At 48.8% G+C, this 23,630-nt stretch overlaps 1 protein-coding gene and 1 long non-coding RNA gene across 11 annotated transcripts in view; both read left to right on the plus strand.

The window, feature by feature from the left end:
- The window catches only part of ULK3 (unc-51 like kinase 3), a 41,184-nt gene extending 25,114 nt beyond the window's left edge, over window positions 1–16,070 (plus strand). For 2 of the 3 annotated variants that reach the window (XM_029574927.1, XM_029574929.1), the window contains exons 10-16: window positions 958–1,060; window positions 1,658–1,722; window positions 2,566–2,644; window positions 3,072–3,112; window positions 4,062–4,109; window positions 4,652–4,717; window positions 11,902–16,070. In XM_029574927.1, coding sequence (XP_029430787.1) covers window positions 958–1,060; window positions 1,658–1,722; window positions 2,566–2,644; window positions 3,072–3,112; window positions 4,062–4,109; window positions 4,652–4,717; window positions 11,902–12,072 — 573 coding nt within the window. In that variant the 3' untranslated portion in view covers window positions 12,073–16,070. Of the gene's footprint in view, window positions 1–957; window positions 1,061–1,657; window positions 1,723–2,565; window positions 2,645–3,071; window positions 3,113–3,948; window positions 4,110–4,651; window positions 4,718–11,901 lie in introns of those variants that run through there. The other variant, XM_029574928.1, reaches the window with a different exon arrangement.
- Window positions 16,071–17,767: 1,697 nt separating this feature from the next.
- LOC115074936 overlaps window positions 17,768–23,630 on the plus strand; it is a 77,809-nt gene continuing 71,946 nt past the window's right edge. For 4 of the 8 annotated variants that reach the window (XR_003852375.1, XR_003852378.1, XR_003852377.1 and 1 more), the window contains exons 1-3: window positions 17,768–17,897; window positions 19,127–19,193; window positions 23,583–23,614. This is a non-coding gene — a long non-coding RNA (uncharacterized LOC115074936). Of the gene's footprint in view, window positions 17,898–17,991; window positions 18,131–19,126; window positions 19,194–23,582; window positions 23,615–23,630 lie in introns of those variants that run through there. The other 4 variants (XR_003852380.1, XR_003852376.1, XR_003852379.1 and 1 more) reach the window with 3 other exon arrangements.

Genomic DNA, 23,630 nt, shown 5'->3' on the forward strand with positions numbered 1-23,630 from the left:
TGTGTGTCACTGGGAGAGGGCCTTGCCCATGGGCGGTGTTCATGCCACGGCATATTACTGCGAGAGGACCTTGTCCGTGAGCAGTGTTAATTCCATGTGTGTGTCACTGGGAGAGGACCTTGCCCATGGGCGGTGTTCATGCCACGGCATATTACTGGGAGAGGACCTTGTCCGTGAGCAGTGTTAATTCCATGTGTGTGTCACTGGGAGAGGGCCTTGTCCGTGGGCAGTGTTAATTCCATGTGTGTGTCACTGGGAGAGGGCCTTGCCCATGGGCGGTGTTCATGCCACGGCATATTACTGGGAGAGGACCTTGTCCGTGAGCAGTGTTAATTCCATGTGTGTGTCACTGGGAGAGGGCCTTGCCCATGGGCAGTGTTCATGCCACGGCATATTACTGGGAGAGGGCCTTGCCCATGGGCAGTGTTCATGCCACGGCATATTACTGGGAGAGGGCCTTGCCCATGGGCGGTGTTCATGCCACGTGCATGTCACTGGGAGAGAGCCTTGCCCGTGGGCAGTGTTAATTCCATGTGTGTGTCACTGGGAGAGGGCCTTGCCCATGGGCGGTGTTCATGCCACGTGCATGTCACTGGGAGAGAGCCTTGCCCGTGGGCAGTGTTAATTCCATGTGTGTGTCACTGGGAGAGGGCCTTGCCCATGGGCGGTGTTCATGCCACGTGCATGTCACTGCGAGAGGGCCTTGCTGATTTTGAGACCTATTGGCTTCTGCTCCCAGTGTTTGCCCTGACTCCACGTTTCTTGGCGGAAGAGCTTGCAGGGTACATAAAAGAAGCTTAGCCTGCTGGCTCCAGTAATAATGTCCGAGACCTCTTTTCGGCACGGGGCATTAACTAGGCAGGGTCTGCAGTGGGACTGCTATATAATCGAGGACAGGCCATTAACCGGACTAGAAGATGTTTATCTCATTTTGTGTGCTCACGCTGGTGCTTGTAGGTGAACCAGTACATCTCAAGAGCAGAGGAGCTGAAAGCAGTGGTGACGTCCACCAACAGAGCCCTCCTGCAGCAGGGGAACTCTGCTCGGGACCTCCTGAAAGGTAGGGAAAGAGAGACTTCGAGGCACCGCCCACGCTCGCCACTCTCTGGCTCCTTTTGGGTTTCCAGCTCAGTTGGAATTGGCCAGTTCCGGGCCAGGATGCCCTGAGCCTTCAGTTATCGACCAGGGCGCCCCCCCCCCCCCCCCCCCCCCCCCCCCCCGATCTCACCTCCTTCCAGAACCCACTACCTGTGCATCCCAAACCTGGCCACCTTTTGTGTGAGCGCTGCCCTCTGCAGCTCAAAAAAGAGGACCTGCCCAGGACCTTCCTGAAGGACGAAGCTCCATGCCGGATGGCTCCCGAGTCGGGGTTGTCCTTTTGAGCCACGCTCGGCTCCTGTGTACAAGGAGCTGTGAGCAGAGTGCTGAGCTGCGCGGGTGAGCGCTTGTTCTCGGGACCCCCTGTTCTTGCCCAGCCCCTTCTTAGCTGCATGTATGACCCACGGGCCTGTGGTTCTCCCCAGAAGTATCAGCAGTACTGGGAAGAGAAAGATGCGCAAGGTGTACAGCTTGTTGGTCCAGTATAGGACTGGCTCCAGAAACTGGTCTGCAGCCCCTCCCACCCTGCTAGGCTGAGCGTGCTTTTGTGTCGTTGCAGAGATGTGCAGGGACGCCCCTCGGCTGCTGGCAGCTCTGCAGTTGGCCTCTGCTGCTGTTACGAAGGTGAGACACTGGGCGCACACAAGCACAAAGAGGAACTCTCCCCTGTGTCGCTGCTCACCTGGGGGACCTAACGAAGGCGTCTTCTGTTTATAATCGGCAATACTCGGGGCCCCCTGGTCTCCTACAGCCCTTGCGAAATTGCAGGAAAGCAAGAAGGGGCCGTGGCTGATCAGGTGCACAAGCGTGCCCTTCTCTTCCCTTCACAGCAGCCCAGTGGCAGGAGGAGGAGGAGGAGAGCAGTGGCGCTTCACGCTGTGTTTGCATCCTCCTGTCACCCAGGCCAGAGGGACACTTTGAACCTCTGTGGCGTCCCGCGTAGTCCAACCATGAATGTGGCCTGGGAGGAGGCAGACGCAACAGGAGGTGCCGCTGTTATCTTTCTGCCAGGCGAGAGAGAGAGAGAGGATCAGCCTTGGAGGAAGGGGATTGGAAAGGAAAAAGGAGAGGATCGGCCCAGCGGAGAATTGCTTAGGATATCTAGAAGGTTTCCTTTCAGCGAAAGCAGAAATACTAGGAGAATAGCTGTAGATAATTTAGCTGGCAGTTAAACCAAATCGATCAGTTGCTCCATGAGGTGCGTTCTAGGCTTGAGTTCATTGCTAACCTGCCCTTCTCTCGCATGTCCCTCCTCGGTCCCTGCTGTCTCGCAGCTGGAGACCAGGCCATGTCTCTGCTGTCCTGCAGGTGCGTCATGGGCCAGCTGGGATAGGTTAGGGAGCTGTGTCTGCAGGGGAAATCCTCTTGCACCCGTCACTCGGGCGTCATCTAATAACCTGGGGACCAAATGCATTTTCCCAATTCTGGTGCAGTCTTCTGTCCAGTGGATGTGTTCCTGTGTTCTAGGAGGAATCGGGGGACAGTGACAGCGATGCACTGGAACTTTATCAGCAGAGTCTGGGAGAGCTGCTGCTTCTGTTAGCGGGTGAGTAACGTGGGCTGAAGGGTTCATTTGAAAACTCAAGGGTCAGACAGACGGCGTGCACCTAGATCCACAGCCAGAAGTACCGAACATATGAACCCCCTGCCACGTGTGCACACCCCGTGACGTGTGTGTGTGTATCTGCCGCATGCAGACTCACTGCCGTGGATGGACATGCTTTTCACATACGTGTCAGAATAATTTTGTATTACTGTTCTGCCTTTCGTGACGCTTCAAGGCAGATTACATTCAGAGGTTGCAGGTGTAGACATCACATGCAGCCTCCCTGCCATAGGCGCGCATGCCTCCGGGATACGCTGCCTCTCCAGGGCAAGTGTATGTCACAAGCAGCCCCACTGCCATAGGCGCACATGCCTCTCTGGTATGTGTACATGTCGAGAGTAATGGCTTGCTTGTGTTCACGTTACAGCGGAGCCAGCAGGAAGGAGACGGGAACTGCTACATGCAGAGGTTGGTGATACAGGTCAGATGATGCTGGGGGGGATTGTATGTGGAGGCGGGTGATGCAGGCCATGGGTGCTGTAGGAGGCTGTTGGCAGAGGTGGGTGAAGCAGGCTATACAGTGCCAGGGAGAGTGTACATGGAAGTGGGTGATGCAGGCCATACAGTGCTGGGGGGGGGGTGTATGTGGTGCTGGGTGATGCAGGCTGTGCAGTCCTGGGGTGGTGGTGGTACATGGGGGTGGGTGATTAAAGGCCATGGCAGTAAAATGCTCTTCTGGATGTGACATTTGTGCTGTAAGAGGGCTGATAAGGCCCCTGAGATTAGTCTTTGCTGGAGGGAGAAGAGAGGAGAATCTGCGATATTTAGGGGCCAAATTTCATCATGAATTCTGCCCTGGGCACAAAATGGGAGGAATCCTTCTATAAACAGGAGTCTGTGTCATCTTGCTTCTGACTTATCTTGTCTTTGCTTATCCCAGTCCCCTCGGAGGCTTCTATTTGCTGGTTTACTTTTTTAATTTATGTGGAAGGATTCCCCTGTCCCAGTTCTAAACGGGCTCTTCTCCTGTCCTCCGCACCGCCTCTGGTGCTGTCAGGCCCCTTGTGGTGGAAGAAGGGGGGGATTTTGAGCCAGGGCCAGGCCGTCGGTATGCGTGGGTGGCCCAGCACCGCTCTGCTGTGATCCCCTGGGGCTCCCCACAGCTCCTCGATCCATCCGCAGAGCCTCCAGAGCCCGGTGCTGGCCCTGTTGGCGAGACTGCTAGGGGGCTTCTCTTCTGAACTCCCAGCTTGCTTTTTTTAACTTTTAAAAAATCTTTCATGTCGCTGCTCTCGGTCTCCTAGCTCCCACCCTCCCGTTAAGTAGAGGATATCCGTACCTGTGCAAGTCATGGTCAGCAGCAGCGCCTCCATGCAAGTCCGTGAAGGGTCTCTCTCTTTCTTTCCCACCTGCTCAGATTCAGACCCTGATGGGAAGGGCGGAATACCTGAAGGAGCAAATCAAGGTAACGGCGCAGGGGTTTCCCGGGCATGGTGTGCTGGTGAGGGGAGGCTGGAGCAATATATGGGGGGGGGGGAGAGCCGCAGCGTGGGGATGAAACGTGGAGGATGCAGGTGGAGAGAAGCTCAGGGGCTGGAGAGCGCTGCTGTTGCAGCCCTTTGTGGTGTCTGATCTTGCATTCTTTCATAGAAAGGCTGAGACCTTGACCTGTCCGGGGGGGGGTCAGGTCGAGAAGAGCTGGTCGGAACCGCTGAGGGGAAGGGAGGATGGATGGAGAAGAGTAGTTCACTTTCAGGGCTGGCCCTGCTAGGAAAGGGGGCTCTTTCTCTTATCTGAAATGCAGCCAGGCATTTCCCAAAAGTTCCCTGCAAGGAAGGTTGAAGTGCTAGTGTGCAGGTAGGGCCTGTTAGAGAAGATGGTCATTACTCTGTAAGGGAGGGGTGGGGTGAGGAGGGCGCCTCGGTGGGAGCAGACTGGGAAGGAGGGAAGCTGTGCGATGATCAGCACAAGGATCAGAGGGTGACCTGCTGTCATTCTGCTATCCAGATGAAGGTTTCCAGTGGAAAGAAGAATCGATGGAACGGGAAGCCCTGGCAGAGTCTGTCGGGAGGTGTAAGTATCGCAGGGGCAAATGGGAGCATCCACTACTCTAGGCTGGCAAAGGGAAGTAGGAATGAGAAAATGAGTGTGCATACACGCGCCTTGCATGCAGGCTGGGAGTGCAGTGTGTATCCTCTCTGTCCTGTCCCGTATATGGACTGGGAGTGCAGTGTGTATCCTCTCTGTCCTGTCCCGTATATGGAATGGAAGTGCAGTGTGCATCCTCTCTGTTCTGTCCCGTATATGGAATAGGAGTGCAGTGTGTATCCTCTCTGTTCTGTCCCGTATATGGAATAGGAGTGCAGTGTGTATCCTCTCTGTTCTGTCCCGTATATGGACTGGGAGTGCAGTGTGTATCCTCTCTGTCCTGTCCCGTATATGGAATAGGAGTGCAGTGTGCAGCCTCTCTGTCTCCATCCTGTCCTATATATGGACTGGGAGTGCAGTGTGTTACCCCATGTCTCCGTCCTGTCCCATGTATTGAATGGGAGTGCAGGGTGTATCCCCTCTGTCTCCGTCCTGTCCCGTGTATTGAATGGGAGTGCAGTGTGTATCCCCTCTGTCCTGTCCTGTGTATGGAATGGGAGTGCAGTGTGTATTCTCTCTGTCCTGTCCTATGTATGGAATGGGAGTGCAGTGTGTATCCTCACTGTCCTGTCCTGTGTATGGAATGGGAGTGCAGTGTGCATCTTCCCTGTCTCTGTCGTGTCCTGTGTATGGAATGGGAGTGCAGTGTGCATCTTCCCTGTCTCTGTCGTGTCCTGTGTATGGAATGGGAGTGCAGTGTGCATCTTCCCTGTCTCTGTCGTGTCCTGTGTATGGAATGGGAGTGCAGTGTGTATCTTCCCTGTCTCTGTCGTGTCTTGTGTATGGAATGGGAGTGCAGTGTGTATCCTCTCTGTCCTGTCCTGTGTATGGAATGGGAGTGCAGTGTGCAGCCTCTCTGTCTCCGACCTGTCCTGTGTATTGAATGGGAATGCAGTGTGTATCCTCTCTGTCTCCGACCTGTCCTGTGTATTGAATGGGAATGCAGTGTGTATCCTCTCTGTCTCCGTCCTGTCCCATCTATGGAATGGGAGTGCAGTGTGCAGCCTCTCTGTCTCCGTCCTGTCCCGTCTATGGAATGGGAGTGCAGTGTGCAGCCTCTCTGTCTCAGTCCTGTCCTGTGTATTGAATGGGAGTGCAGTGTGCAGCCTCTCTGTCTCAGTCCTGTCCCGTGTATTGAATGGGAGTGCAGTGTGTATCCTCTCTGTCTCCGTCCTGTCCCGTCTATGGAATGGGAGTGCAGTGTGCAGCCTCTCTGTCTCCATCCTGTCCCGTCTATGGAATGGGAGTGCAGTGTACAGCCTCTCTGTCTCCGTCCTGTCCGGTCTATGGAATGGGAGTGCAGTGTGTATCCTCTCTGTCTCCGTCCTGTCCCATCTTGTGCAGCCTCTCTGTCTCCGTCCTGTCCCGTCTATGGAATGGGAGTGCAGTGTGCAGCATCTCTGTCTCCGTCCTGTCCCGTCTATGGAATGGGAGTGCAGTGTGCAGCCTCTCTGTCTCCGTCCTGTCCCATCTATGGAATGGGAGTGCAGTGTGCAGCTTCTCTGTCTCCGTCCTGTCCCGTCTATGGAATGGGAGTGCAGTGTGCAGCTTCTTTGTCTCCGTCCTGTCCCGTCTATGGAATGGGAGTGCAGTGTGCAGCCTCTCTCTCAGTCCTGTCCTGTGTATGGAATGGGAGTGCAGTGTGCAGCCTCTCTGTCTCCGTCCTGTCCCGTCTATGGAATGGGAGTGCAGTGTGCAGCATCTCTGTCTCCGTCCTGTCCCGTCTATGGAATGGGAGTGCAGTGCGCAGCCTCTCTGTCTCCGTCCTGTCACGTGTATTGAATGGGAGTGCAGTGTGCAGCATCTCTGTCTCCGTCCTGTCCCGTCTATGGAATGGGAGTGCAGTATGCAGCCTCTCTGTCTCCGTCCTGTCCTGTGTATTGAATGGGAGTGCAGTGCTTGATCATGTGGCAGAGTATGTGAAGCCCCTGGTGATCTGTAATCTCACAGCCCTCCTTTTTTTTTTCTTTTTTATTTACATTATAAAGGCCTCGGGGCTAGGCATTGTAGAACTATTTAGACCTTCTGCCTCCTTTGGGTGTGGGGGAAGATCCTCCCCCGCCCCCCGCCCCCCACCCATGCCAAGTTTTGAAGGTTAGGGGATGGGGGGGGGGTCTTTCTGACTTCTGGCCTTTTCTGGCTATAGAGCTGCGCTCTGTCCTTTTGCTTTATAGACTGAATGCACATCCACCCGTCTGTGCCCACTCGTGCTCCAGGCAGTGTACGAGGGAGGGCTATGCCGGTCCCAGCCTCAGCGTTTAGGGACTGTGCATGATCTGCAGAGGGGAAAGTGTCTTTCTGTCTCTCTCTCTCTCCCTCTTTGGCTGAGCATTCGGAAAACTGTCTTTTGTCCTTCTCTCGCTTTGACCATCTGCCTTCTGTACACAGAGTCTCTGTCAGGCTTTTGTCTCCTCTCCCATTCTCCTTCCAGGGGAGCAGATGGAGGATCTAACTTTACATCATAAAGATAACATGGCAGAAATTAAAGAGACAGCCTGTCTGATCAGGCAGGCAGTCCCCAGGCTGTGTCTCGCAGGACCTGTTATTGTCACCGCGTGTTAATCCTGAGGTTTCCAAAGCAGAGTTAGGGGGATTCAGGAACTGGGATCCCAGCGGGACTTCCTCGGAGTGGGCAAAGTGCGAGAAGGGAAGGTTTTCCTTTGAGCTGCTTTTGTACATTTTTGACTGGGGATGCCTTTAACTCACACTCTGTCTGCTTCAAGATCTCCTTGGCTGAATTATAACAAACAAGGTCCCGTGCCTTAGTACTTCCATCCTTTGGGGGGGGAGTCTAGTTTCAACCCAACCCCCCCCACCCTCGAAAAAAAACAAACAAAAACCTTGTCCGCTTCTGTACATTCAAGGGTGAGATCTGCCTGCCTCCCTGGGGGAGTCTGTAACCTTGCCCTGGATGAGGCTGCCTTCTGCGGGAGCCCCGCTTGCTGGGAATATCCCTCGCCCTTAGGAGGTGCTTACATAGAAACATAGAAATGACAGCAGAAGAGGACCAAACGGTCCATCCGGTCTGCCCAGCAGGCTTATGGTAGCATCTGCTGTGCCATGCAAGTCACCCCCTTACTTAGTTTCCTAGACCGTCAAAGTCAGGGCCCTTGTTGGTTGCTGTTTGAGTCTTTGTTGCTTCCTGTGGTTTCCTGATGTTCCTAGTCCAGGCTTCCTGATGTTCCAGGCTTCCTGATGTTCCGAGGTTCCGTTCCTCCTTCGCTCGTTCCGAGTCCTCCTGACCCTCCAGCTCCCTTGGTTCTCCAGATGACATCTTGTTGGGGTAAATCCGTCCCGTTGGTTCCTGTTCCCGCCATTGGAGTCTCGTCTCAGCTGGATCCTCTTCCTGTGCTTCCGAGTCCTCTTGACCCTCCAGCTCATGTGGTTCTCCGGATGACACCTTGCTTATCATTGGAGTTTCGTCTCAGCTGGATTCCCTTCCTGCGCTTGTCCCGCTCTCCGCGTGATCTGTGACCAGCCTCTTCAGGTTGTGTAGGGCGCGCAGTGGGACAGGGTGGTCCGTGACCAGTCCCGTGGGTGGACTGTGTAGGGCGCCCAGAGAGACAGTGCCAATATCTGAACCTTCCCAGTTTCTCGTCTTGTCCAAGTCTTCCAAGTTCCTTGTCTCATTGTCTCATCGAGAGTCTTCCAAGATCCTCATCCACTTCCAGAGTCTTCTCGTCTTGTCTCAAGTCTTCTGTGTCACAAGGCCTCCGTCTGCCCTCATCCTCAGTCCGGCCTGCTGCTTCTTGCCGATACCTAGCGGCAGGTTTGAAAGGGCTGGGAACGGTCGGAGGACTGTTCAATAACCAACATAATGTTGTTGGCTTCCAGAAGCATGCAGGTCCGGCAGAGGGTCAGACTTTGCCTTCTCCCAAGCTGGGACATGCCTCGCCAACCCACGGTGCGTTCTTGGATTCTTCTGGGATGGTGCCGAGGTCCAAGGACACACATTCCTCTCAAGTTGGGATCGCTCTCCCAGCGTTCCCATAACAAAACAGAAGGCAAGGCTTCCTAAGCCCCCCCCCCCCTTCTGTAATAACATTCTCTTCTGTAAACTGAGTTTCATCTGCTCCACCCCCTTACACAGTCTTGTTAACTAGCGACGGTCCTTCTCCAGAATCTTCTTTAATGAACACCAAATTGAAATCGGACCTGTCTCCTTTCTCTGATATATCTGAAAAATGTTCTGTCACCTTGCTTTACCTCTTTGTCAATCCTTTCTTCCGCCTGACTTTTTGCTTTCTTGATTTCTTTCTTTGGCTCCCTCAGTTTCACCAGATTTTCTTCCCTGTGTTCCTCTTTTTGGGGTCCTTTATATTTCTTGAATGCTGCCTTTTTTGCTTTTATTATGTCAACCACCTCCTTTAAGAACCAGATTGGTTTCTTATTTCTCTTACTTTTGTTTACTTTTCTAACATATAGATTTGTTGCCTTTGTAATTGCTCCCTTTAGTATGGTCCTCTGTTTTTCCACTTCTCCCATTTTCTCCCAGTCTTCTAGTATCTACCTCCAGATATTTCCTCATTTCAACAAAGTCCATGTTTTTGAAAGTCAAAACTTGGGTCTTTGTGTGACTTCCGTATCCTGTTTCGATGTCAAACCTTACCGTTTGATGATCACTGGTGCTGAGATGGGCATCCACTCGAACCTTAGAGACATTATTCCCAATAGTGAGGACTAGGTTGAGTATAACTCCCTCCCTCGTGGGTTCCATTGGCATTTGTTTGAACAGAGCCCCTTGCAGAGCATCCACTATCCCTCTACTTCTGGTAGATTCCACAGAAGGGATTCTCCAGTCTATGTCCGGCAGATTAAAATCAACAATCAACACTTCTCCCTTCCTTCCCACCTTTTGGATGTCTTTGACCAGATCTCTGTCTAGTTTTTCCATTTGAGTCGGAGGCCTGTAAGCCACTCCAATAAAAATGGATGCACCATTACCTTTTTTTTTAGGTTGGCCCATAATGCTTCTTCTTGCAGTTCAGTTGCTTGGATATTGTGTTTGACATAAAGAGCTACTCCTCTTCCTTTTCTGTCCTCTCTGTCCTTCCTTAACAAGTTATAGCCCGGTATGGCCATATGCCAGTCATGAGAATGATTGGGAACCATGCCTCCGTGACACCAACAATGTCCAAGTCCGCTTCCACCATTAGGGCCTGGGCAGGTCAAGTCCTTTATTGCCCAAACTACGAGCATTTGTAGTCGTAGCTTTCCAGTTTTTCTCCCTTGATTTGTAGCAATTCCTAGGCACCTTTTCTGCCTCTTTGAGCTGATTGATTTTGTTATTTTTTTCCTCCCATGTCCTGTATTGCTTGGGGGTGACATTCCAGTTTCATTGGCCATTTCCTGCCACCCCCCATTCTTTATGTTCTTGGAAAAATCGTCTCCCTATGGTGTGTCTGAAAGCGTGAGCCATCTCCCTTCCCTACAGCGTCCAACAATTCAGGATGAAATTTCCTGCTATTCCCGTTCCCTAACGTGGAGTCAGATCAGTGGGAGCTGCATCACATGGGGCCAGTTTATAAAAAAATAAATAAAAAGTGCTCATTCCCTGTATTAGGTGCCTGCGTTTTCTGCAGACTTTCATCCTAAATTTAGGCCTGAAATTCATTTCCCTAACTTTCCGCTCTGACGTTGGGTGTCTAGTACTGAGCCCCCAACGTTTTTCCTCCACCCCGTCACCACTCTCCTAGTCACCCACTTTACAGGACACTAAATGTCCACGCTCAGTTTTCAGAGGGGCAAAGTGAGGCACCTAAATCCTTTGAAAATTGAACCCATAGTGTATCAGTCACATCGATATTACACATTTATGAATCAGGATATTCCCTGTAAGTTTATTTCGCATTATAAAATAAAATAAGTGTCCTCTACCATTTTTTTTTCAGTGATTGAAAGGTGCTGCTTTTTTTTAAAAACAGAACGACAGGTCGCAAGACCTGTGCCAGAGACCTGGATACATACCTCCAGTACCTGAATGTAATCCGCTTTGAAGCACCTGAAAAGCAGACTATAAATCAAACTTATAAAGAAATATCTGCCTTTGCTAAAGGGCAGCAGCATTCTGCAGGAATCGGGGTAGAATTTATGGAAATGATCACTCTGGGAAACCAGCGTATTAGCATTGCTTACAAAGTGATCTATTTACAGAATATATTTTTAGCAGATTTCTGCATCTTAATTCATGCAGTTGGCAACAGAAGGCAACAAGGGCCCCAGCCTCCTCCCATGTAGCAGGTTCCCCAGATTTCCTCCCTAACTGTCCCCATGAGCTGGATCCAGCTGGCGGAGGCTCCGTGCCATTTCTCCCTGGTTTTCCAGACTCCTGCCCTTGCCTCCTGAGAGAGAGAGAATAGAACAGTGACTGCTGTTTTGTTCTCCTAAGGAAATGTCCGTGACGTCCAGGGCTTTGCTGGACACCCCTGGTTTGGGTCTCCTGACTATCAGGGGCGCGCAAGCTTCTGGTGGCTTGATGATGGCCGCGGGCTCGGGTGCTGAGCACCACAGGAGATCGCCTACCGGTTCATCCACAGGGAAAATGTGTCCTCTGTTTCCCAGGTTTGCCCAGTGCAGCCATCCCGTGGAAGGGGGAGAAATGGATGAAAATGAAAAATAAAAACAAAAAAACTTCTAGTAAATAACCAGGAACTATGGCTAAAACGTAGCCCCCTGGGTGGTCCTTGGATTGATGCTTGCAGCTGTTCAGGTCCTGGTGATGCAGTTTCAGGCTGTTGGATCTGTAGTATGTGGAAATAAAAGTCAATAAAATCATATTAGGTGACACCTTTATTATGACTAAATTAATCAGCGTTGGGAAGCACAGGCCTTGCTGTCTGATGGCTAACACTTAGCATGAAGCCTGGGGGATCCGAACCAACCAGCTAGTCTAATACTGTTTTGGTATGTCTCCTCCCTCTAAATGCTTCAGAGATGTCACTTCCCTCTTATCTCTGAGGTGTCTCTTTTCTCCTAACGCCTTTGAGTGCACCAGGGTGTTTTTCCCCCATAGTCACTGATGCTTTTGAGCCTTCCTACTCTGACTGCTCCCCTGCAAGCTGTGCTGGGACCTCTGCCTCTTGACACTTTTTTCATTTCCTGTATCGCAGCGTGCACTCTGCAGTGACAGCCAGGAGCAGATGGACCCCCCCAGCCAGAGTCGGCTCGGTCTCCCTCCTGTGCAGCAACTGGAAACGGGAATCCTTCCTCAGCCTGCCCAGCTGAGAACCCAGCGCCGGCCTCAGCCCAGACAACGGGTGCCCTGTCTTGTATGTGGGTGAGGAGAATGCACTGCGCCCAGTCTGAACTCTCTGCAACTGGGCATCAGGGCTGTGCTTGACAGAAAGCTTTGAATTGCTTCAGATCGGGTGATTTTTAAATGGATTCCCTTTTTTTTTTTTTCCGGACAGTTCTGGTTTTGTCATAGTTCTCATTTCCCTAATAAAGCAGGGCTATGACTCCATGCAGGGATCAGTCTGTCTGAAGATTGGAGCCAACTGGCAACGCTGTGACTAAGGCAGTGCTTCCTAAACCTGTCCTGGCAACCCTCCCACAACCAGTCAGGATTGCAGGAGAGCCACACTGAATATGCATGAGATGTGTTGGCAAATGTTGCTATTTAATGCAAATTTCTCATGCATATTCATTTTGGATATGCTGTGAACGCCCCACTGACTTGTGGGGTCCTGAGGGACAGGGTTTGGGGAAACCCTAGACTAAGGCAGCAGATCAAACCCCTTTCCAGTTCCACAAACAGAAGTTGGAACTTTTGCATTTTTTTGGAATTTGTAATTCTTGACTGTGCTATAGGGGACATGAAGCATTCCAGATTGCACTGCAGTGGCGACTTGTCCACTTGTGAATTTTAAGGAGAGCCGTAGACTGAATGTTTTAAGTTGCAGGGGCTCTTAGCTCTCTGTATGGTAGTTTTAAACCAAAACGTTTTTAGCAACTCTGAAACTGTCACCAGGATGCACTGCTTCTAGCCGCTTGTGCATGCGAGCACTCAGTGAAGGTAAAATGTTATCCTCCCAGTTTGAGCTGAAGATGATAAATACGTTCTTATTGTATTAATGCTTGGTAGGCACGAAGAGCGTCAATCAGCTCGCCAGCCACTTCTGGCCCCTAGAAAGGCTCTTTGACTCCAGCAGCCGTCTGTGACTCAGCTTCCCTCCCCTTCCAAAGCAGCAGGAATGTTCCAGTTTATTTCCAGCTGGGCCTGTTTCAGGTATTAGCGGATTAATGCACATGTCATTAAGCAAGCCTCTTATTTTTCATTCAAGATTAATTGCAAAAATAAATGCACTTTTAGATTCCAAAAAAAGTATGAAACTTAGCCATTGCAATCATACTGTTAATGATTTTAGCAATAAAATACCCTGTCTCTTTTTTTTTTTTTTATTTACTGATATATTTGTGCGATATGGACATTTCAATCCAGGCAGCAGCAGCTGCTGAAAAATATGAAAACTAGATCCACATTTCAGCCAAAGCCAGCTGGGGAGTAAACCTGGAGAGATCAAACAGGGAGCTTAGAGGCAGCGTAAGCTGCAAATTACTAGAATGCTTCTGAGTGGGGTTTAGATATTGCGATTCTTATGTAACTTTCTGGCCTTCATTTCAATGTGACTTTGTTTTTGGCATAAAGTGAAAAGGAAAAAAAAAACCCCCATGTATCTTGTTTTAAGCCATGATGTCTACAAATTATTCCTCTCCTCCATCCTCAATATTCGCTCTTGAATTACATTTTGATTGCATTCTATTCTTGTAGCTCCAGTTGTTACATGCCTAATATAGCATCATCGGATCCAAAGTGCATAATGTAATATCAATATTCTTTTGATTTTTATACAATGCGTGTCCTTGTGATTAGATAGGGGCGTTCTGATTAGCTGCCATTCCGGAATAGTACCACAGTGACACCAATGTACTAAACAGGACAAAAATAGTTATCTTATACTTCGGTGTCCTGCTACCAGAAATAGCCACTATTTGCAACTTATGGAAGAAGCACAGACTAGAAGCATAAGATTTTATTGTCACTGAGTGTTAAGATTTGAAGTCCATAAGTGACAGAGCCAAAGATAATGTTGCAGGAGAACGGAGGTAGCAGAAGCAGAGCCTGGTGGCACTTCAAAAGGGTTAAAGATTATTTGTTACGTTTTTTTCATAATATTTAAAGGAACTGTATTGGAAGATTGTGTGCTAAATATTTGCAAATTTAGCCTGTGTTCTAGCTCAGGTATTTCCTTTTTTTTTTTTTTTTTTTTTTAATACACACAAAACAGCTTGAATGAATGGTCAGGGTTTGGGACAAGATTTGTTTTATTAACATTGAGTACTCTGGTCTCATGCCTCAATACGCTGGTGTTGTGCACCATCCTCCTTACTGTATACTCTGCCCTGACACTGAGCATATAACCCACAGCTGCTTCCTTACTGTCTCCAGACTTTCATGCACATGCTATAGTCATCTGTCGAAAAGCTTGACATTTACAGGAAATTGAATACATGCACCATCACTGGCTATAGGGGTGTGAAAAAGAGCTTTCATTGTGTCTATTCAGCTAAGTCCAGATCCTGCCTGCCTAAGGAATTATGTTATAAAAATAAGAGCTTGAAAGATTAAGCACTACCGTGATGCAACCAGGCGCTTTCTCTCTGTTGATGGGAGGCAGAGGCTGGCCTTTGGTGCTGGGATAATCGGAAAACTCCCTCCCACCCATGCAGCCTGCTTGCTTGGTCACTCGTGGGGGCCGATGCAAAAGAGTGCACTCAGTCGAGTGCACGGTTTAACCTGTGGTTGGACCCGCGATTTGGACGCACATCCACCGTCCCTTACGCCATAAGGGGATTAGCGCACCCAAAACGCGCATCCAACCCCCCCTCCGAAACCAATAGCCCTCATCGCATGCAAATGCATGTTGATGAGGCTATTAGTTATTCACTGCAAATGTAAAAAAGAAGGGTGCGCCCGACCTGCACATGTTCACGCTCAGAAATTAACGCCTGCCCCAGGGCAGGCGTTAATTTCTGAGCACCCCAAAAAGTTATACAGAAAAGCAGAAAACACTGCTTTTCTGTACATCCTCCAACTTAATATTGTGGCGATATTAAGTTGGAGGAAGTAAAAGCTCAAAAGGTTAGGGAAACGGATGCTCGCAAGATTGAGCGCCTGCTTTCCTAACCCACGGACAGCCGGTCTCTCCTTGGCGCCCGCTGCCAAGGAGGCGCTAGCAGCGTGTAATGGACCCTAGCGCCTCCCTCATTTACATATTGCTTCGCGCACCCAAGAAAGGTGCGGCCGCTTAACACTCAGTGCCCTCTTTCCGCGCTCATTTATTGCATCTGCCCCCATGCTCACTCCTGTGCAGTCATTTGCCTCTCCACTCTCTCAAGGGGCTTTGTCATTCAGGGTAAGCTGCAGGCGTGTGTGGGGGTTTTTTTTTTTTTCCCCCTTCAATTTTTAAAGCCTAGATTGAAGACCCTCTCTAAGCCTAACTGAAGCAGCTAATTTGTTTCCAGAAAATGGCATCTTTAGAATTTTTGGATTTTGTATCCTCTGATCTTTTCCGCCAAGTAGGGGAAGTTGGGAAGACGAGGATGTGAGATTTTATCAGTTGCCATGGCTGAGTGGCTGCTAGCCAGAATCGGAGACTGGGCGTGCACATGCGTATCTGTGTGCACAGCTGGCACGTGCCTTCTCTGAGAAAAGTAGTTAGCGGGTCGCACGACGGCTTGCTGTACCTTGACCCAACCTTCCAGGCTAGGGTGGCTCCTGAAAATTCCTGCAGTAGGAAAAATCTTCAGCAGGAGACCTCCATACGTGTAGTGTACTGCTGGCAAACGTGCTGATCAGTGGGAAGCCTGGATAGGGGAACGTGAACACCCTGTACGTACACTGTGCTACAACGTAAGCCTCTGTGGTCCTAGTCTTAATTTTGGGTCATGTTTTAAATTTCCAGTGGGGACCCACATCACTGTGGAAAGGATCGTGAGGGTGGAGGTCCTGCAGCAGAGTGGTTGTGTCAGTATCTGAGTCCTGCTGTAGGTTGGATGCCCTTAGATCTAATCATTCCCCAGAGATTTGTTTGCTGCTAACATTTCATCGGTCGGCTCCATTGCATCTCAGTAGCTGGGTCAAGATCTCCTGCGCTCCCAGCCTTTCACTGGCTTTTCCAGACAATCTGAAAGAAGCTTAAAATAATGTAATTTATTGCTATGTTTAATAAATTATTCCCAGAATGTTGTTGTATAATAAATTATTTTCCAAAATGTTGCTGCGTTTAAGAAATTATTTTCCAAAAATTCTGTTCCAATACCTTTAAAAGAAATAGCGGCCGGGTAGCCTGTAGTCCTAGCAGTCATAACGCAACATTCGGTCCTTGGTTCTAGACCCATCGGAGACACAGCTCTATCACATGGAGTACAAAGGCCATGTGTTCCTGTCTGTTACAGCCCCCTATGAACATAAGCATTGCCAAGGTGGGCCATCAAGCCCAGCATCCTGTCTCTGACAGTGGCCTACCAGGTCGCAAACACCTGGCAGATCCCAGAAAGTAGATCTCGTTCCTCCCAGTGACAGCATTAGCTATCTTTAGTCTGCCTGGCTAATAATGTGTAATGGATTTTTCCTCTTTAAAATCTGCTATGCTAATCGCCTTGATCACATCCTCTGGCAATAGATTCCACAGCTTGACAGTGTGATAAGTGTAAAAGTACTTTTCACAAATTATGTTGAATCTGCTGGTTATTCCATGGAGCGTCCCCTTGTTGTAGTATTATTTGAAAAGGTAAATAACCATCCTTTAATTACCTGTTCCATCCCACTTGGGATTTTATAAACTTCTATCATGTTCCCTCTCATCCACCTCAACCTGTGTTGCCTCTCATCATAGGGAGAGCCATCCCATTCCCTTTACCATTTTTGTCTCCTCCTCTGCGCCTTTTCCAGTTCAACTATGTCTTTCTTGAAATGGGGCAACCAGAACTGCACATTTTACTTTCAGAAATTAGCACTGGGAAAGTGCACAGAAAAGCAGTAAAAACTGCTTTCTTTGCACCCTCCTACTTAATATCATGGCGATATTAAGTAGGAGGTCCTGAAAGTTAAAAAAAGTAAAAAAAATAGAAAAAAAATTTTTTGAAATAGGCCCGCAGCTGGCGGGTCGAAAACCAGACGCTCAATTTTGCCAGCGTCCGGTTTCCGAACCCGTGGCTGTCAGCGGGCTCGAGAACCGACGCCGGCAAAATTGAGCGTCGGCTGTCAAACCCGCTGACAGCCGCTGCTCCTGTCAAAAAAGAGGCGCTAGGGACGCGCTAGTGTCCCTAGCGCCTCTTTTTACCGCCGGCCCTAATTTTAATAAATTAAATACTGTATTGCGTGCACAGGAGAGTGGCCGGCGCTCGCCCGCTCTCCTGGGATTTTACTGTATTGGCCCGATAGTAAATGACTGCAGATAAAGACCAAAATAGTTCATCCATTCTGCTTAGGAGAAATTCATCCAGCTGAGGTATAGGCGCACACACACAAAATCCCTTATGTAACCCATCAGCTACCCCCTCTCCCACGTCTTTTACCCCTCCTAATGGAAAAGCGGGCACTCGCATAATTGGGTCAGTCTGGCAGGCTGCACAGCAGACCAAAGTTACAAACAACTAGGGGATTTTATATCTTCATCTAGTCAAAACGGTGGTGTGCTAAGGAAAAAAAAAAAGAACTGTCCTAGATGGGAAATATCTTCCCTATGATCACTGTAAACTGTGGCGCTATTGTAACAGGAATTTAATTATAAAGTTGATTGTAACCTACCTTGAAACCAGCTTAGTAAAGGCAGAATTTCAAATACTTTATGAATAAATAAGCAGTCCCCCTTTTATGGCTGGCAGCTGAGATATAGCCTTAAGGGTCGCAGACCGGATGGACTTTTGCTGTCACCATTTACTCTGTTGTCATGCAGGGCGATAGCGTCACAGCTGGGGCAATTGTGATGTCATCAACCCACCATGGCAACGAGAACTTCAAAGGCTAAAAGTAACCGGAGGAAGCAGAGGGGACGCCACGGCAGCTTTCCCAGCCACTTCAGCCGGCGCCGTGCCCGGCCAGGTAGGCGCGCAGCCCCCTCCCCGCAGTCGTGCAAGCTGGCAGGAGCCGCCCCACGGCTGCCACCTGCTGGCGCTCATCTGTATAGCAGCCCGCCCGGGGAGGGCACCGCTCCCGTGCTCATCTGGACGGACTGGGCCGGCACAGCCAGCAAAACCTCCGGGCAAAGGCAGGGAGCCGGGGGGGGGGAGGGGCAGAGGCTCCTGGAGAAAGGGGCAAGAAGCAGGGGACAGCAGGTACTGGGGATGGATGGAAAGAAACGACAAAGAAATGCTGGGGGAGGAATGGGCAGGGGGCAGCTGCTCTAGGAATGGGGAAATGAGGCAGCGTGGTGTATACTGGAGGGGAAGGGTGAAGGCAAAGGGGGTTTAAGAATGGGGAGGAAGGAATTTTACCCTGGCAGGTCCTCAGCTGGGGACCAGACCGGAAGCAGTGTTTGCTCCTTTCTTTCGGAGGAGCGCAGGGGCTCCTGCTGCGGACCTGGCCGTGGGAGATGAGGTCGGGCCTGGTCATCCATTTGCTTTCTTGTTGTCGGCCGGCGCTCAGGATTTCGGATCGCGGGCTTTAGCGGTTCTTACACCTGGGAGGAGGGATGATGCGGCGGGGAGACGAGAAAAAAAAGGAATGGAAGGCGAGGAGAGAGAGAAAAAGGGAGGAGGGGTAGGTGAGAGAACGGAAAGAGGTGATGAAAGCTAGGGAGAAGTGAGAAGAAAAGAGAGGAGAGGGAAGCTGAGAAGAGGAAGAGGAAGATAGTGAGGGCCGCAGAGGAGTGTCAGCGTTGCCATAGAAACAGCAGATGGGGGAGGGGAGATACGCGTTGTCAAACAGCGCCAGACAGGGGGACACCCCCTCCCCCACTCGCATTGTGTGCATAACCGGAGCAGGCCCCCCTTGGTACAGATCGGAGGTTGGCATCGCGTGACTCAGTCATTGACTTTTTGTTTCCTTCAAGTAAAAGATTGTCTTATACTTTCACATTTTGGCTTTTTCTTTAAAATGAACTATTTATTACCAGCGGGTGGCTACTAGTGCCAGGTGGACTACTCAAGCTGTCTGAAAGGGGGGAGAGCTAGAGCTACCTAGGATGTATTAGAAAGGAAGGAAGGGCCAATAAACAAGCGCTGCTAGTTTTATTTTCAAAACCTAAATAAAAACATTTCTAGCGAATGTAATGCTCATGGAAAACGCTGGAGTGACAGCAGTAGATGCTGAAGTTGTCTGTTTATCCACAGGAAAAAAGTGCGAGGTGGCCAATGGCAGAGGAAGCTTCGCCCCCCCTGCCTGGAGCCGTCTCTAAAGGTGAGCAGACAGTTCAGCCCTGGACCTCTCCTCTTTGGTGGGGAGGAAGGGGGTGTTAATCAGCAGACTTTTTTTTTTGTCCTCTGGACTAAGACCAATTAATTTCATTTAGGTCACTGAACAGTAATGCAATAATTGATCTGAAAGAACATGCATAGCACAATATACGCTAGCAAGACTGAAAGCACTTAAAACATGTAAAAATAGAAGCTTTTTTTTTTTTTTTTAAATCGTCCTTACAGCTTTAAAAAGTGATTTATAATATACGACTAAGTGTTAGGCTAGGAAGGGAGAGAAATTTCTTAAATTATGCTGGCTGGTATTCTCAGTTCTGGAAGGTAAAATCTCACCTAACCCACTCACCTGTCAATATAGCAGGGATTAAAACGAACCGCCCCCGCATGCATGAAAGAATAGGAAAGTTGTTTCACTGAAGTGCCCTGGCACCGCAAGATCCAGCCCTGCATGTCCCCAGAGAGCAATCCGGCCCCCTCCCGGGGCACCAAAACCCAGGCTGGATTCCTCTTCTGCTTAGGACAGAGGCAGCCAATGGAAAAACAGCTTCGTTTGTCAGTGCTTACTCAAGCGCTCCTTATTTCTGTATTCCCAATGTGTGTTTGACTTGAAAGAAAGGCTACGCCCAGCAATAGGGGAATTACGCACAAGAATTTTTTGCTAAATTCAGAAACCAAATCTATGACATCAAATTTATGCACCAAGTAAATAAAAGCGACCAAAGGGTGATTCATGATATTGAGAGTTTTGACTCTTGTCTGCAGTTAAATCATTCATTTGTATGGCCTCCATTCAGGCTATGAGTGGAGAGGGGGAGGGAAGTGGAGCAGGAATAGTCTTAGAAATGTCCTCTAATACAAGTGCATGGGGAAGGGAGAAGTTGCTTTGCTTGAGCAGACTCTTACAGCTTCCTTTTCTTAAACAGGGCTGGGTACCACAAACGGATAACCTTGTGTGCTACAGCCCCCCTTCTGTGCAATGCTGCTTGTAAATGTGGACTATGGTGACCGGAGAGATGAGTACTATCAGAGGCGACCAGGCCATCATTTCCCACCATGTGTACTAAATCTTGATGTTTACATACATGCTGTAGTGCCACATACATGCTGTTCCAGGTCGTTTTGTACCAAAATCCTTTCCCAAGTAATGCAGTTTGCCTGGAAAAAGCAGGTCCCACAGGAGGTGGTGAAGTCCTTTTTATGCTTTCCAACACAGGGAATGTTGGAAAGAATTTCATAAAAGGGATCGATGTCTGTCTGTCCATAGGCATGATAACTCTTTAAAAAAAAAAAAAAAAAAAGGACATGAATTCACCAAATTTGGCATGCAGGAAGAAAATGTGAATTACTCAGATGAGTTTGAAAATGCATCTGGTTAGTATTTTCACAGAATGGAGCCTCCAAAAAAAAGCCCCTTTGTTTCCTATGGGGAAAAATCCATTTTGCTTTCTCTGGGAAACTGTTAGAATCCTACTGATCCAACCCTCCCCTCTTCCCCCTTCCAGTACTTTGCCACAGAGCAACAAAAGCGGCTAAAACAACCAAAACAAATGACAAAGGATGACACAAAGAGGTGCCTGCAAAGCCACTTCCCCTACATTTCCAAAATACACACCCCCCCACCCCCGACAAACTCCATAACTTCACCCATTAGACACTCCCACAAATCCTCCCCCTATACACACATCCCTATACCTACCCAATACCCACTACCACACATCCCAAGCACACACGATCCAGCCCCAGCACACCCACACCACACCCCCTCCGAAGATAGGAAAAATAACTGACACAGCTTTTCAATTCTCATTCCCTCCCCGCACACTCCATATCAGTGCCGGCGCAAGGGTCTGCAGTCACCCCCTCCCCCCGGCGGTCATGACATCACTTCACATCTCTCTCTTTAGAACGACCTCTGATTCGCACACTGCAAAACAGCCTCACCTCTGCGCCTCACCCTTGTCTCATCCCTCCCCGCGCTACATTCAAAACCACGGCCCCACCTAATCCACTTAATGCTCCCATCAGGCCCTGCTTCATGTGTGTGTGCACACTTCAAACGCACACCTACCTGAAAAAATACACATCCCGCTTTTCCTGCACACATAACCTTGCCAAACATTATCATCCCAACAGAACCCCCCCTCCCACACACACACACCCAAGCCCACCAAACCCACACACCCCACATATACACACGTACCTATACCCACCAAAACACACTCAGGCATACCATCCCCCAGACACATCCAGCATACACAAAAGCCCACCCCCACACACTCCCTCAAATCAAATCTACTAACATTCAGCCATATACCCCCATAAAATTGCAACATACAACCCTTTCCTAAACCCCTCCCATCCACGTAGCCCTCTAACCAACCACCCCCTCCTTCATATAGCACTATAGCCACATCCTCATCTCCACCCACCCAAGCACATACATGTATTTTCCCCGCCCCAATTACACCTCGTTCATACATCCACGCCGTCATTCTCCCTAAAAACCTTCCCTTAGCCCTCCGCCCCCTCCATTCCTTTTGTACAAATCTGTGTTGGAAAGTATTCCCAAAGCCACGCCTCTGCTTGCGTCCCCTACTTGTTATGTATTGGAATCTATCTGCCATATGCTTCAAGATCAGTCAAAATTCATATAATAATCTTGTTTATAAAGGCTAAGATTTTGACATAATTAACACTGGCCTCCCAGTAGCCAACATAACAATGCAACTAGTTTATGGCAAGCCTATTTGTTAAAATGCATTAAGATTTTAGTAGGCCTGAACTCTCTAGCAAACAATGGACACTGATTGATGCATGACTGTTCTAGGCTAATCAAGAGCCAGGTAGGCTCTGTAAGTCAAGTATTTTAGACATAGTAAAAGCCTGTCCAAGGAACGGGAAATACCGTAAAGCATAGGAAGTGCATAATTGAGATGTGTGGTATTAGATAGTGGATTGACAATTCAGAGAAAGAGAGGGGTGGAGCTGGAGAGTACAGTGAGAGAGGAGAGTAGCTCAACTTCCATATTTGGTAGTAGAGTGGATTGGACAATAGAGAGGGGTGGAGCTGGAGAGTACATGGAAAAAGGGGTGGAGCTCAATTTCCATTCAGAGAAGGGTGGACCTGGAGAGTGTGGCAGAGTTTGAGATACAGGGAGAGAGAGGGGCAGGGTAGAGTGGATTGGACAATACAGGGAGGGGGCAGAGCAAGAGAGGAAAGTAGTTAGTCTGGTGGTTAGAGCAGTAAGCTACAAACTAGGGAAACCAGGGTTCAAATCCCACTGCCAATCTTTGTGACCTTGTGCAAGTCACTTTACCCTCCATTGCCGCTGGTACAAATTTAGATTATAAACCCTCTGGGGATAGGGAAATACCTATAGTACCTGAATGTAATCTGCTTTGAAGTGTTAAAAAGCAGAATATAAATAGAGAGTGGCTTGAACATTACGGAGAGAGGGGCAGAGGAGGAGGGGTAGGCTCAATTTACATACCAGCATTGCAGGTACAGAGCAACTTTCCTCTGTATTATAATTAGATTAGTCTATTATTGGGAATACTATAATCCAGATCCATAGGGTATGATCACACCCCAAATACCGCAGGTGCTTCAACAACAAAAGGGAAGCCTAGCTTATTTATGTGAAATAGCCCTATGAGGTCTGGAAAACCAGGTGATTTGTTGGTTCCTAAAAAAAGCACATAGAATACAGATCACTATGTAACAGTGAAAACATTTTATATATTAGTGAAACTCGGGAGAGCTTTGTTCTACATATGTATATACCAGAGTCAATTCTGTTCCATCCAGCTGTGTGAAGGCAGATGTTAATTTTGTTAAACCTTAATTTACATTTTAGTTTTATACAACACACAAAAGAGGTAACAAAAAAAAAATAAAGCAGTAAGATACAAAGCCTACCTTGCATGACCTCTGAAAAAAACAGTCTGGGCACTAGTAAATTATTGCATAGGACTGGAAGTTAGGGTGTATTGTCTGAACTGGTTACAAAGCAGGGTCATAAAATGTGCATAAGCATCCATAAGTTAACCCCAGACGTTTCTTAGGGCTGCATGCTTAGTAAGCATTTTTGGACTGTGTTAGCAATTTTTGTCATTCTGCAGTGAATTTCATTTGGTATTCACATTTAAATTTGTTAATATATCATTTTTATTATAATTTTATTTCATTTGCTGAGAGGGCCAATTTGGTTACTTTAAAAAGAGGGCCTGCCATTTGCATGACTTGGTACATTACATTCAGTGTATTCTTCATAAATCTACCAAATGGTTTACTCTGAATAAATGGCTGTTAAAACCTATAAGGGTATAATTAAATAAAAACATGTAACATTCTGAATTTTTATCATTTTAGAAGCATCCTCACTTTTACTGGGTCCAAACTGAGTAAGTATAATAAGAA

This window comes from Rhinatrema bivittatum, chromosome 13 (genome assembly GCF_901001135.1).
Source record: "Rhinatrema bivittatum chromosome 13, aRhiBiv1.1, whole genome shotgun sequence".
Classification (NCBI taxonomy): Eukaryota; Metazoa; Chordata; class Amphibia; order Gymnophiona; family Rhinatrematidae; genus Rhinatrema; species Rhinatrema bivittatum.